This window comes from Melanerpes formicivorus, unplaced genomic scaffold, assembly GCF_026170545.1.
Source record: "Melanerpes formicivorus ecotype bairdi unplaced genomic scaffold, bMelFor1.0.p_v2 SCAF_119, whole genome shotgun sequence".
Lineage (NCBI taxonomy): Eukaryota > Metazoa > Chordata > Aves > Piciformes > Picidae > Melanerpes > Melanerpes formicivorus.
The window spans coordinates 348,313-361,153 of NW_027142471.1; the positions used below are offsets into that span (position 1 = coordinate 348,313).

Here is a 12,841-nt window from a genome sequence, read left to right on the forward strand (position 1 = left end):
ACCACAGGTCTCCGAGAGCAGCCAGCCACTGGCCACCCCTCAGGTCCAGACTTTCCCAGTCTGGGAGCAGGGTGCCGTGGGGCAGGGCCCCCAGGTTCCTCGGGCATGCTCTCGGGAAGCTCTTGAAACATCTTTTTCTTCCCCGCAAAGCACCCACAAGCAGCAGAGCTCTTTCGCTCACGTTGGGCTCATCCTCAGGCAAGTTTTAAACCCACAGCCTTCCCGCCACGGGCGGCCTTGGGCACCGCTCTGGAATCTGCCGCCGCTCGGCTCTCATTGGCTCTTGGAAGGCGTCGCTCTCTAATGCGCCTAGCAACAGCAGCCGCTGAGCTCTCATTGGCTCTTGTAAAGCTCCGGAGGTGCGGACTGAACCGGCCGCTAGCGCGCGCGCGCGCGCGCGCCAGGCTCTCATGCCCCCTCCCCCCCCCAAGTTAAGCCCTAGGGGGAGGCCCCTGCCCCGGCCCCGGCCCTCCGCGCCTGGCCCCGCCCTCGGCCCTGCCCCTGCTCCGGCCCCGCCCTCGGCCCTGCCCCTGCCCCTGCCCCGGCTCCGGCCCCGCGCCCGCCGCTGCCGTGCGCCTGCGCAGCCCTCCCGTCCTGCCCTGCGTTGCCGAGCGGCGGAAGCGCGGCCGGGGCGGTTCCGGCCACCTCAGCCGGCAGCATGTCGGGCGCGGCGGGCGCGGGGGCCGCGGGCTCGGTGGGCTCAGTGGTGCGGCGCTTCCTGGCGGAGTACGGCAGCGGCACGCCGAGCCGGCTCAAGGTGCTGGACGCCTACCTGCTCTACGTGCTGCTCACCGGCGCGCTGCAGTTCGGCTACTGCCTCGGCGTCGGCACCTTCCCCTTCAACTCCTTCCTCAGCGGCTTCATCTCCGCCGTCGGCAGCTTCATCCTGGGCGGTCAGTGCTCCGGGCCCCGCCGCCCCCAGCGCCTGTTCCCCGTGGCAAAGCCTGAGCCTCCCCGCGGCGCCCTCGGGGAGCTGCTCAGAAGGGCCCAGAGCCCTTGCAGGAGCCGCGGCGTGCCCTTAGCAGCCGCAGGCCTTCCGCGCAGCCCCACGGCAGCCCCACGGCAGCTCACGGCAGCCCCACGGCAGCCCTCTGACTTCCGCCGGCAGCCTCCGGCACCCCTTCCCCCCCAGGCCCCTGCCCCGCCGCAGGATGTTGCTCGGCACAGAGCTGGCTGCTGCCTCGGCCTCTCCTTGCCCGTCCCTGGCAGTCCTGGAGCCTTCCCTTCTGTGCTGACCTTCAGCGACCATCCCATGGCTGCGGCAGAGCTTGCTCTCCACAGCCCCCCCCAACCCCCCCTTGCCCCTGTGCAGCCCTCCCCAGCTCAGCCATGGGAGGTACAGCCAGAGCCTCATTTCTTCCTGTGAGCCTGTTCCCCTCAGGGCTTGGCCACCCCAGAGCAGAGCTGTGCAAGAACTGGGTGCATAATATCCCTGTGCAGATCCCCTGCCGGCGTGCTGCTCGTTCGAAAAGTGGAGTTGCCTTTTCTTGCACCCTGGTGGAACAGGAGCCCAGACTGGGGTGGACAGCCTCAGGGGGACACTGCTTCTCACCATGACGTCTGCCATGATCTGACCTCTTGTTCTTTCTCTGCTATGCAGTTTGCCTCCGGATCCAGATCAACCCCCAGAACAAGGGCGAGTTCCAGGGCATCTCCCCGGAGCGAGCCTTTGCTGACTTCCTCTTCGCCAACACCATCCTGCACCTCGTGGTCATCAATTTTGTTGGCTGAGCTCCAGAAGAGACCACAAGGTACTGATCCAGGGGGTCACAAAGACACAGGCAGAGTTCACAGGACTTCAGCACTTCTGTAGAGCTGGGACAGAGCTAGAGAGAATGAATCTGGGAGTCCTAACTCAGGCTTTGTCTTGGCCAAGCACAGCTAAGCTGTTGTCCCCAAGGGTGATGCAGGGTCAGGCTCTGTCTTGCATCATTTAAGAGGCAGTCTAACCACAGGTGCCACAGACACCCACGTTGCACTCTTGTGAGAGAAGTACCCAGTGTCACTTGGCAGAGGAGCTGGAACCCTGGGTTGCTTGCAGTGGTTGTCCTGTTTGGAGGCCATGGCGTGGCAGATGAGAGGGGGTTGTTTGGGACAGGGGGAGTTGGCTGCTGGTGGGTGGAGGACTTGCTCTGTTGTTACTGGGGCCACAAGGTCATAGAAGCTTGTGAGGTTTCTTCTCCCTCTGCAGAATGTTCCTCATGTTGCCTTCCTCTCTTTCCAGGTGCTCACTTCCTCTTGGGCTCTGATGCCAGATCCTGGCACTGGGACGTGCTGTTCCCCAGCAGACTCCTGCCTGCCTCCTCAGTGGAGGAGGCACACACAGGGCACACCATTTTTCCCCACAGGCTATCCTATGGGAGGGTCTGCAGCCTCACCACAGGTCCTGTCATCTTTTCTGCCAATAAAGCTCTTTCTAACCCTGCAGTCTTCTTCCTAGTGGTGACAACTAAAGAGGTTCTTCTGACACCCAAGTTCCCTCATGCATGACTCCCTGGTTTTACACATTCACTTTGTACTCAGCAGGTTGTTTTTTCTGTGCCCCAGTTTCAGAAGGAAGCAGGAAACAAGCTGCCATGGAAACTCAGTTGTCATCCACCCTTTTCATCTCCCTTCTTTCTGCCCCTTTAGCTCATGGCAGGTCCCTTGCCAATGTACCCTCAGGCTTCAGAGCTCTGGGAAATTTGAGTTAGGCTGTGGTTAGTGGTGTGGGGAGGAAGCAGAGGATGTCCTCCAGCACGTCTCTAGGTCCACCTTCACACAGGCCCTCCCATATCCCTCAAAGCACAGCTGGATGCTCCAGCTGCATGCACAGACTCCCTAAGGCCTGGTTCTGATCCAGCTGCCCAACCACATCATTGGCCTCAGTCTGATGTGGTGATCGACCCAAGGGTGTTGGCAGGGGCTGCCAGGCTGTGCCAGTGCCTTAGAGCTGCACATGAGTTGTTTTGAGCCCATGGAGGAGCTCACCCCTCAGACGACTTCATTCCCCCTCTAAAACACTGCATGGTTTAAATTCAATAGCTTTGGCCCATGGCCGTTGCCTCCTGAAGCCCAGGCTGGCTCCTGCCCTGAGGCCAAGGGCTTCTTTGTCCTGATGGAAAGCCCGAGCCCTGTGGTGATCTGCTCTGGGCACAGGACAAGATCCCAACTCCAGCTGGCTCCCCCACGTCTCTGCCTGCATAGTTTACCTGGGTTACCTCCAGGCATGAGGTCTCATCCTGGTGCTGATCCTGCTTCGTGCTTCTTGTTCATGGTTTGTCCTGCAGGTGAAACCCTGGGTGGGAAAAGTGTGCCTCGAGGCTATGACACAAATTCTCCTCCTCTGGCACTTGAGAGACCAAACAGGGAGTCTGGTACCTTCAGTCTCAGAGCTGAATCATGGTTTCCTGTTGCTTTTCAGCAGTTCCAGTTGTGTTACAGCCCTGAACCCATTTAAGTGTGAAATCTCTTGCCCAACAGAGCCTCCCAAGAGTGAGGTGTGAGGAGCAGGAGCTTCACTGTCTCAAAGGATGCTGCCAAGGCCTGTGGGTGGAACTGGTGGGCTCAGCAGGGCACATGAGAGACCAGGGACTTCAGCAAGGCTCTTGACACTATCCCATCACATCCTTACAGGCAGGCTCAGGAAGTGTGGGTCAGATGAGTGGACAGTGAGGTGGGTTGAGACCTGGCTGAAGGACAGAGCACAGAGGGTTGTGACCAACAGTGCAGGGTCCAATTGCAGGCCTGTGGCCAGTGGTGTTCCCCAGGGGTCAGTGCTGGTTCCAGTCTTGTTCAGTATCTTCATCAATGACCTGGATGAAGGCACAGAGTGGACCCTCACACACTGCTGATGACACAGAACTGGAGGGGTGGCTGACACCCCCTCAGGCTGTGCTGCCATCCAGCGTGACCTGGACAGCCTGAGAGCTGGACACAGGAACCTCATGGAGTTCATCCAGGGCAAGTGTAGAGTCCTGCACCTGGAGAGGAATAACAACAGGCACCAGGACAGGAGAGGGGTGACCTGCCAGGAAGCAGCTCTGCAGAGAAGGACCTGGGAGTCCTGGTGGACAAGAAGTTCCCCATGAGCCAGCAAGATGCCCTTGGACTCAAGAAGACCAATGGGCTCCTGGGGTGCATGAAGAAGAGTGTGGCCAGCAGATAGAGGCAGGTTCTCCACCTTCACTATGCCCTGGTGAGGCCACATCTGGAGAACTGTGTCCAGCTCTGGGCTCCCCACCTCAGGAGGGGCAGGGAACTACTGGAGAGGATCCAGTAGTGATGAGGGGTCTGGAGCACCTGCCTGGGGAGGAAAGGCTGAGAGATCTGGGGCTGTTTAGCTTGGGGTGAAGGTTGTGAGGATGGGGCTGGACACTTCTTGGTGGTGGCCAGGGATAGGACAAGGAGCAATGAGTACAACCTAGAGCCCAGGAGGTTTCACTTGAACTTAAGGAGAAGCTTCTCTGGTGTGAGGGTGCTGGAGCCCTGGAGCAAGCTGTTGCAAGTAGTTGTGGAGTCTCCTTATGTGGAAAGATTCCAAACTCAACCTGCTGTGGGTAACCCTGCTGTAGGAGGGGGGTTGGACTGGGTGATGCTCAGAGGTCCCTTCCATCCCCAGCATCCCATCAGCGTTTCTATGACTCTGAGGTGATGCCAACTGTTCCACCACTGCCCCCCGCTCCGGCCCCAGGCTGCTGGGGTTTTCAAATGGAGCCAGCCGTGCGCTGGGAGCAGGCAGGCAGAGGCAGCCCCTCCCGAGGGCAGGAACCGCTCGGGCTGCCCTTGGCTTTTGGCAGGCCGCCAGCGCCTCCCTGCGGCTCCCTGCGGCTCCAGAGTGCTCCTGCCTGGCGCCCTCCTGTGGCCATTCCTGAGAACTGCACCGGAGCCCTTGGCCGGGGAGGAGCGAGGCGTTGCCCTGGGCTTCTGCCCTGCTCTTCAGCAGCTCGCAGCGCCTTCGGCTGCTGGAAACTCAGCGCCAGAATTCGGCTCCTGTCACAGCTACTCCCACATCGGAATAAGCTTCCCCAAGTCTGTAGCTACCTTCAAGCTCTGCACCTTATGAGGCCATGCTCAGGTCCCTGCTCACACTGCAGCAGAGAGCAGGAGAGGCAGCTTTTTGTGCAGGATTAAGGAGGTGACAGATGCTGGGCAGGGCCTTTCCTCCAGCAAAACCCCTAGAAAAGATCCAAATTGGTTTCCTAACCAAGGAGAGAGTGAGCTAGAGATGGACCATGGCAACATCTCCTTCCCTGCCAGTGTGTGAGGATTCTCTGGGCTGCCTCATTTCTCCCCCTGCTCTTGAGCAGAAGGGATTTTCACTGCCTGCGTAGCAGGGGGCCAGCAAATTCTTGCACACCCTCCATGCTTTCTGCTGTGTGCTGTCCTCTCCTTTCCCCTGCCCCTGCTAAATGTAGCTCAGCCCTGCTGCTGTACACAGAACAACGCCCCCAGGCCACAGGGCAGGCTGTGGTGAGGGGCAGGAGGGGAGGGTGTCCTCACCTCACTTTGGCTTGTGGGCTAACGGCTGCTGTTCCTTTCCACATGCTTCTCCTCCCTGCCGTGTGCCACACCAGCCCTGCTCCCCACACCAGCCCTGCTCCCCACACCAGCCCTGCTCCCCACACCTTGTTTTGTGCTTCACTTTCCAGAGGAAGTGGTTTCTGTGGTGGAGGAGCACCAAAAGGTGACCCAGATCTTGACTGTGGCGTCATGGAACTGATGGTGTGTCCCACCTGGGCCATGAGACCCCTTCCACATCCTGTCCCGCTCTGTTATTTCCTGCCTTGGCTTTGCACTCAGGTTTTTCTTTCTCAACATGAACAAGAAAGTGCCAAGTGGTGCTGGAAGTTGCAGGTTGTGGTGGTGCTGGGTTGGAGGCCTAGCATCTGAACTAGACCTTTGAACTAGACCTATGCATTCAACTTTGCACCACGAGTCAATACATCTAAGGTTCGCTGTACACTCAACACATCTTGTCACTGGGGCCTTTAACCTGGAGATGTGGGGGAGGCAGCACACTGCCCTTCCTCCTTGACCACACAGCAAGGAGTGGGGGTGAGGAGAGATGGCTGCTAAAGCTTAAGGAGCATGGAAACTTTTCTTCCACGTCCCTGAAGGTTTCTGGAAATCTGTGAAGTCCCAAGATTTGTTTTGTCATCCAAGCAGCTAGGTCCCTCAAGCTATGTCCCTGTCCTGTGGTGGACCTCATCATGAGTGAAATGCAAGCTTCAAGAGCTGTGTGGAATTTGGCAGTTAATGAGGGGTGGGCTTCCCCCAGATGGGGAGAGGTGGGAGGGGCTGTTGTGTTAGGGGAGAGACAAGAAAATGAGTCCCTGGACACCTGTGCTATAAGATAATCAGGGTAACAGACCCAGGAGGTTGAGATTGTCCCTTGAAAGGGGTCACTCTGTCACCCTGTGAAAGGCCACTGCTGAATGGGGGGCAGCACCATGGCAGGAGGCCAGGGAGACTTTGTTGTGCTGCTGCTCAGCACTGTGGAGTCAGATCCCATGGCAGGGATACAGGCCTGGTCTTCACATGGGGACCTTCTCCCAGGTGAAGCACCAGGGCTTGGGGCTGAAAGCCTGAGGTCCTTGGTCTGGCTGGGAATCCAGCAGGGTGAGAAAGATCCCAGAGGGGCAATCAGCTCCACCAGGCTGGCAATGCTTCTCCTGCCACCCAGCCTGGGCAGTGGTGTGAGGTACAAGCAAGGTTCAAGCTCTGCAGGTGTGTTTCTCTCAGACCACTCTTATTTCTCCCTCCAGAGGACTCTGGTGCTTCAGAAGATGGAGACATCAATTTCACAAAGAGTAGAATATCTTTCCAGCCCTGCCAGTGACAAGCAGCACCTGACAGGCACAAGGCTGGTCCCTTGGTGCCAGCAACACAAAGCAGGCACCGTGCTCTGCAGTGAAGCTTGGGACTGGGGACACTTAGAGCCAGGGCACTTTTGGCTGATCTGTTCCCCATAGCAGCAGAAATCTGCCCATAGGAACCTGAGCTGCTTCCTAGTCCTCACTGTGGGCAAGCTGTGTTTTACCTTTGCCTTCAGAACTCTCCTGTGAGGAAAGACAGAGACCTGGGGCTGATTGGTCTGGAAAGGAGAAGGCTGAGAGGGTATCTGATGAAGTAGGTCCAGAGGAGGGCAACAGAAATGATCAGGGGATCAGAACACCTCTGCTCCTAGGACAGGCTGAGGGAGCTGGGGTTGTTCAGCCTGGAGAAGAGAAGGCTTTAGGGAGACCTAATAATGACCTTCCAGTACCTGAAGGGCTACAAGGATGGAAAGAGACTGTTTCCAAAGGCCTGCAGGGACAGGACCAGGGGCAATGGCTTCAGACTAGAGCAGAGCAGATTGAGATTGGATGTGAGGAACAAGTTCTGCACCAGGAGGCTGCTGGAACACTGCAACAGGTTGCCCAGGGAGGTGGTTGGGCCCCATCCCTGGAGATATTCAAGGTGAGGCTGAGCATGGTTCTGGGCAACCTGATCCAGCAGAGGATGTCCCTGCTGCCTGCAGGGGGATTGGACTGGATGAGCTTTGGAGTCCCTTCACACCCAAACCATTCTGTGGTTCTATGATCTGATCAAGTCTGTAAATACTTGAGAGGTGGGGGTCAGGATGAAGGGGCCAGGCTCTTTTTGGTGGTGCCCAGGGATAGGCCAAGGAACAACAGGTACAAACTGGAACCCAGGAGGTTTCACCTTGGCATAAAGAGAAACTTCTTTGCTCTGAGAGAGCTGCCCAGAGAGGCTGTGGAGTCTCCTTCTCTGGAGACTTTTCGACCCCACCTGGATGTCTTCCTGTGTGACCTGCCCTGGGTGACCCTGCTCTGGCAGGGGGTTGGACTTCATGACCTCTGGAGTTCCCTTCCAACCTCTAACATCCTGTGATTCTGTGATAGCAGAGTCTGCTCTTGGAGGAGAGTGAGGGAAGGGCTCATCAGGCTGCCCAGGGAAGTAGTGGTGTCAGCATCCCTGGAGATGTTTAAGAGACATCTCGATGAGGAGCTCAGGGACGTGGTCTAACAGCTGTTGGGGAGGTGCTGGGTTGTGGTTGGACTCAGTGAGCCAACCAGGCAATTCCATGACTCTGTGAGAGGTGTTCTCTGTTCCACTCCCTCCCAGCCAGCCAGGCTGGGCTCTCCCAGACACAGCAAGGATGTGACCTGGGAAGGGACTTGCAGCCATTCTCCACCCACCGTGGTGTATCCATAGTGACAACAAACAGAGCCTGGTGGCCAAGCCAGGCTGAAAAGGAGAGTCCCTGCTCCCCTCCCTCACCCCTTTGGGCTCAGCTGAAGGGTGAAACAAGTTCCTCAGACTACAGATACAGAAGATAGACAAGATTCTGCTTTTTGATAAGAATTGTTTAATGGCAGTCAAAGGCCCCAGAGCTGCTGAGACACCAGAGCTGCCCCAGCACTGGCCAAGAGCTGGGGCCTGCAGATCTCACCTGTGGGCACTGTTTCCAAAGCCAGCAGCCATGGACAGGGCAGCAGCTCCAGGCTTATTCAGTGATTACAAAGAGAAACTGAGCAATGCAAGGTTGGTAGAGCTAAGCTGGAGCAGGAGTTTGGATGCTACTAAGCACAAGCCATGGCTTCAGCTGGTTTGAACTCAGGCAGTGTTAAGGTCAGAGAGACTTCAACACCCACTGCAAACCAGTCCTGTGTTCTGTGCTCAGGAGGGGAGAATTTCACTGAGTTCAGGACTCCTGGGTGTCCAGGGTTTAAGACTAGGATGTCCTAACCATAGAGACAGAAGGGGCTGGACAGTCTGGCAGGTGGACACAGGGAAGTGTAATCTTTGTTACTCCATTCCCATCATGCTGAATCTTCCCCATAGGAAGGAGCTTCAGTTTGTTCTTCCCCTTTTCTCCCACTCCCTGCTCCCAGCCCTTATCTCTTGGTTGATGTTTCAGGGGAGGCCTTTCTACAGCCTTTGCTGTGCAATGAACTCAGTGCTACAGAATTTGGGCATAGGCTGAGGGGAAGCAGGGAGGCATGGGGGGAGGGGTGGGCGGCACTGAGTCCTGGGTTTTGGCCTGATTGGGGGGAAGGGTTTAGAAGGTTTTGGAAAGCCCAGATGGAGAACTGGGCTGATGCTGAATATGAATTTGTGCTTTTTTATGTGTCTGTGAACAGTATTTCCACCTAAATCTCCAGTCCTGTGCAGTGTTTCTATTTCACTCCTTTGGAGGGGTGCAGTAGCTATCTGCCCACTCAACCCGAGGCAGAGGAACACCCAGCAGCACACCTTCTGGGGAAAAATAGGATACCTTGCTGTGGTCTAGCTAAGGGCAGCAGGAGGTGGTGGGCAGCAGGAGGTGGTGGGCAGCACCCTGGGCCAGTTTCCCTTTGCTCTTCAGAGGGCTTTGTGTGCAGCTGCAGTGGTGCCTGGGGATGCACTCCCAGAGCTGGACTCCTGATGGACACCAGACTCTGAAAATTCACACTCCAGGGCTTGCAGCTTTCAGCAACCAACACCCAGAAACTGTGGCTCAGTCTCACATGAGGAATTGTGACGTTTGGCAATTTGCAGCACAGGCAACTGTGCTCCATGCAGAGTCAGGCTGCAGGAACCCAGGCAAGCTGAACGTATAGAGAGGCTTTAGAACAACACAAACAAAGCAACTGAGATGAGTGGCTGGGCAGGGGCAGAGAGCCAGCAACGACTTCCCTTGCAACAGGAAAACTCCTCAGCAGGATTTTGTGGCATTCAGAACTGCACCATCTGGTTGCTGTCATTCCTGAAACAAAAACCCAGGGCTGCTAAATCCTGACTTGGGATCCAGAGCTGCACAACTCTAGGCCTGAAGTGCCAGGCAAGAGAAAGAGGAGGAAGAGGCACTGGGCCAAACCAGATTCATTAGGCCTGAGGTCTTAAATAAGCATCAAAGTTTCCCAGCTGGAGACTGGTCAGGGGATGAATGTGGTGGACGAATGCAGACAAGGGAAGGGATGGGAGCAGGGGCAGGGAGATGGCCAGAAAGAAGGAAAGTTACATTTGCATATGGGTAAGAAAACATTGGTAGACTTGAGGGATGGGTGAAAACAATCACATGGGCAAAGGAGTGGAGGGGTTTTGCTGCTGGGCAGACTGCATGAACAAAGAGAAGGAACTCTCAGAGCTAAGGAACTGACCCCGCTGGTTGCTGTCAGAGGCCTTACCCCAGCACACTCACTTGATTTTCCACATGAGCATTGTCATCAGCACATTGAACAGGACTCCTTTCAGCAGAGTGATCTTCAGGCCCAGCTGTGTCAAAGACAGCAAGTTCAGGTTTTCATCTGTACAGGAACAGAGAATGCAGCTACTGAGATGTCCTTCCTTGCAGGCTGACTTAGAAACACTTCCAGTGAGGCTCTTCCACCCTGGGTGCTGAGCCAGCCAGGACTGCAGCTCCACTCACACTCTCATTCCCTCAGCTGTTCAGGGGCTGAGCTCTCACTCAACAGCCACTTTGCTGCCCAGTATGCAGGTCTGCCAACCACCCAGCTGGGTTTACACACAGCATATCATGAGCCCAGGATGCTGGAGGGTGTTCCTCCTGCCTCTTCTTATTTTTTTTTAAGATGAGTGGGGTGTAAACAAGTCAAATTTCATTGGAAGAAGACAAAGCCTGTTTGAGTTTCCCATTACTCTGAAGCCATTTTCCTTTGAAAACAGATTGATCTGTACTGGGAAGCAGGGAGCTGCCCTCAGAAGGCCATTTTCTGTCTGCTTTTGAAAGCCTCTCTTTGCAATGTCTGAGCAAAGCAACCCAGGCCAGTGATGAACATTTGTCAGGTAGTGTTTTGGAACCATTTGGCTCTCTGGTTCCTTTCCAGCAAATGCCTGTTTGCAGCACAACTATCTGCAAGCAGGACAAGTGCAGAGGCAGGCTCAGCACTCTGAGCTAGCAGGAGCAGCAACTGCTTGGGGGCCAGCAGTGATTCATGTGCTCCACAGCCATGGGCTGCAGCAAAGCTTGCTCAGGTGCAGCTATCTTTAGTGCAGTGCTGCTCAGAGCACATGCTGCAGGAACCAGCTGCTTATCTCCTGCCTCATGAGCTGCTTGTGCACCCAAAATAAAAGCAGCTCTTTGAAGCTGAACTGTGGGCAGGCAGCCAGTAAGGCTGACTCATATCAGTGCCTTAAATCATCCTGTCATGGGGAGTCCTTCTTTGGCTTAGCACCAGCACCTAGGCACTGGCTACCCTGGCCACATAAAATCGTCAGCTCAGATCTGGAAGTCTTCATTAACCCAGTGACTTCCAGCCTGGCTCTTTAGAGCCTGTGGGGCCCTTTGGGAAATTTCCAGCCTGAGCTTTTTTGCTCCATAGGAATGCAAACAGGACATCAGGGCATCAGCAGGAAGCTTGGGAAGATGTCTCCTTGATCAGGCCAAGCTTTACTCCTCAAAGGCAATGTGCATACCTGTCCTGAAGTGTGGAGACATCTCTGTGACACAGACAGAGCTGGCACCTGCAGACAGCAACAAGACATCCAATCAATAACAGAAATGTTCTGCTTCAGGAGTTGATGAAGATCCCTCTGCTCAGGAGGGCTGGGTGAGAGCTTCTGGCCTGTAAGGCCTGCCAGAAACACTCATGTCTCCTGGTCATAAAATATGAACAGTTTCCTGGTCATAAAATGTGATGCAAAGAGACTTCAGTGTCCCACTGGGCAGAGAATTCCAAGCTTTGTATCCACCCCAGTGTGATTTTCTGACCTCTCTGTTGTGACTGTACCAATCTGCTGACCCTCACTCGTGTTTCCACCAAGAAGGAGGACAAAAGACAGCAGAGGCAAGCAGACACCACTGCCTCTGGAGTGTGGGAGCACACAGCAGCAGTGCTGGCAGGGTAGGAGATGTGACCACATCCTGCTCACCCTGCTAGCACCCAGAGCAGAGAGCCCCAGCCCTGCAGCATCAGCGGTGCCCTTACCACTGTCAGGATCCTCTCCCTCCAGCTGCCCAAAGCCCTCATGGTTTGCACCACACTGCATTTCATCATTCCTGGCCCAGTAGGTGGACAGGTAGCTTGCTTCCCTCCCGTGCTCGGCTGTGGCCACCTCCACAACAGCCTCTGTCTGCCTGGCAGTGAAGTTCAGAGTGAGCTCCTCAGGGCAGTAGTCTGTGACAAGGCACATTGCCAGATCCTCATCATTGGGGGAGGTCAGCCTGTGGACTGAGGGGGAGGGAGTGACATCTGGAAATGGACAAGAGAAGAGTCATTAGGTGAGAGCACACAGCCCCAGCTCCTGCAGCCTCACCACGCAGACACCAAGCTCTGGAGGTTTGTCTGTGGTTCCAGTGAGCAACTCCTGACCATAGGGACCTTGCCCTGGGGCACCTTCAGAGCACCAAGGCAGCCACAGCAGGTGATGCAGGAGCTGCATGAAGGTTTTGTTGTCTTGTGTGGCCAGGCAGGATCCCTACAGCATCTCAAATGGTGCTTTGGGCATCCACAGCCCAGATGTGCCTCTCTACCCTCATCACTGCCACAACTCCTGCAGCTCCACTCTGCAGCCAGACGCCTTTGGCTCCTGGCCTGGGTACACTCTTCTTGCATCACTGCTGGGGGATGTCCTGTGTCTGGAGGCAACTGAGCAGCCGTGGGGCACTCTGTCTTCCCTGTAGATGTGGAGTCACATCCACCACTGGCATTCAAAATTCCTCTGCCTCCCCCTGTCCCAAGGATAAGCTGCCAGGCCTTGAGGATGTCCACATTCACCATCAGTCTGATTGTGTTCCCCTAGGAGAAGGCCACTGCAGAGTGGGAGGGCATGGCTACAGTGAGGGGGAAACCATGAGCAAGTGGATGTGTCACAGATTCATGGCATGCCAGGTTGGAAGGGACCTCAAGGATCA

The 12,841-nt window shown here is 56.0% G+C and overlaps 2 protein-coding genes across 2 annotated transcripts in view; one reads left to right on the forward strand and one right to left on the reverse strand.

Moving 5' to 3' along the window:
- The first annotated feature begins 609 nt into the window (after nucleotides 1-609).
- Nucleotides 610-2,427, forward strand: DAD1 (defender against cell death 1). Its single transcript, XM_068167485.1, has 3 exons — nucleotides 610-893; nucleotides 1,601-1,751; nucleotides 2,225-2,427. Exons 1-2 carry the CDS (start codon nucleotides 659-661, stop codon nucleotides 1,729-1,731), a joined length of 366 nt encoding a protein of 121 aa, XP_068023586.1. The 5' UTR covers nucleotides 610-658; the 3' UTR covers nucleotides 1,732-1,751; nucleotides 2,225-2,427.
- A 5,914-nt stretch (nucleotides 2,428-8,341) lies between these two features.
- LOC137456243 (M1-specific T cell receptor alpha chain-like) overlaps nucleotides 8,342-12,841 on the reverse strand; it is a 149,002-nt gene continuing 144,502 nt past the window's right edge. Inside the window, exons 4-7 of the mRNA XM_068167540.1 lie at nucleotides 11,916-12,179; nucleotides 11,404-11,451; nucleotides 10,169-10,274; nucleotides 8,342-9,733 (exon numbers count right to left, since the gene is read on the reverse strand). Coding sequence (XP_068023641.1) covers nucleotides 9,703-9,733; nucleotides 10,169-10,274; nucleotides 11,404-11,451; nucleotides 11,916-12,179 — 449 coding nt within the window. The 3' untranslated portion in view covers nucleotides 8,342-9,702. The remainder of the gene's footprint in view (nucleotides 9,734-10,168; nucleotides 10,275-11,403; nucleotides 11,452-11,915; nucleotides 12,180-12,841) is intronic.

Bases quoted from the DNA above. Each gene is read 5' to 3' on its own strand.
- DAD1 (XM_068167485.1), top strand. From the start codon at position 659: ATGTCGGGCGCGGCGGGCGCGGGGGCCGCGGGCTCGGTGGGCTCAGTG. The intron at 894-1,600 runs GTCAGTGCTCCG...TCTGCTATGCAG, and splicing joins CGGCAGCTTCATCCTGGGCG to TTTGCCTCCGGATCCAGATC.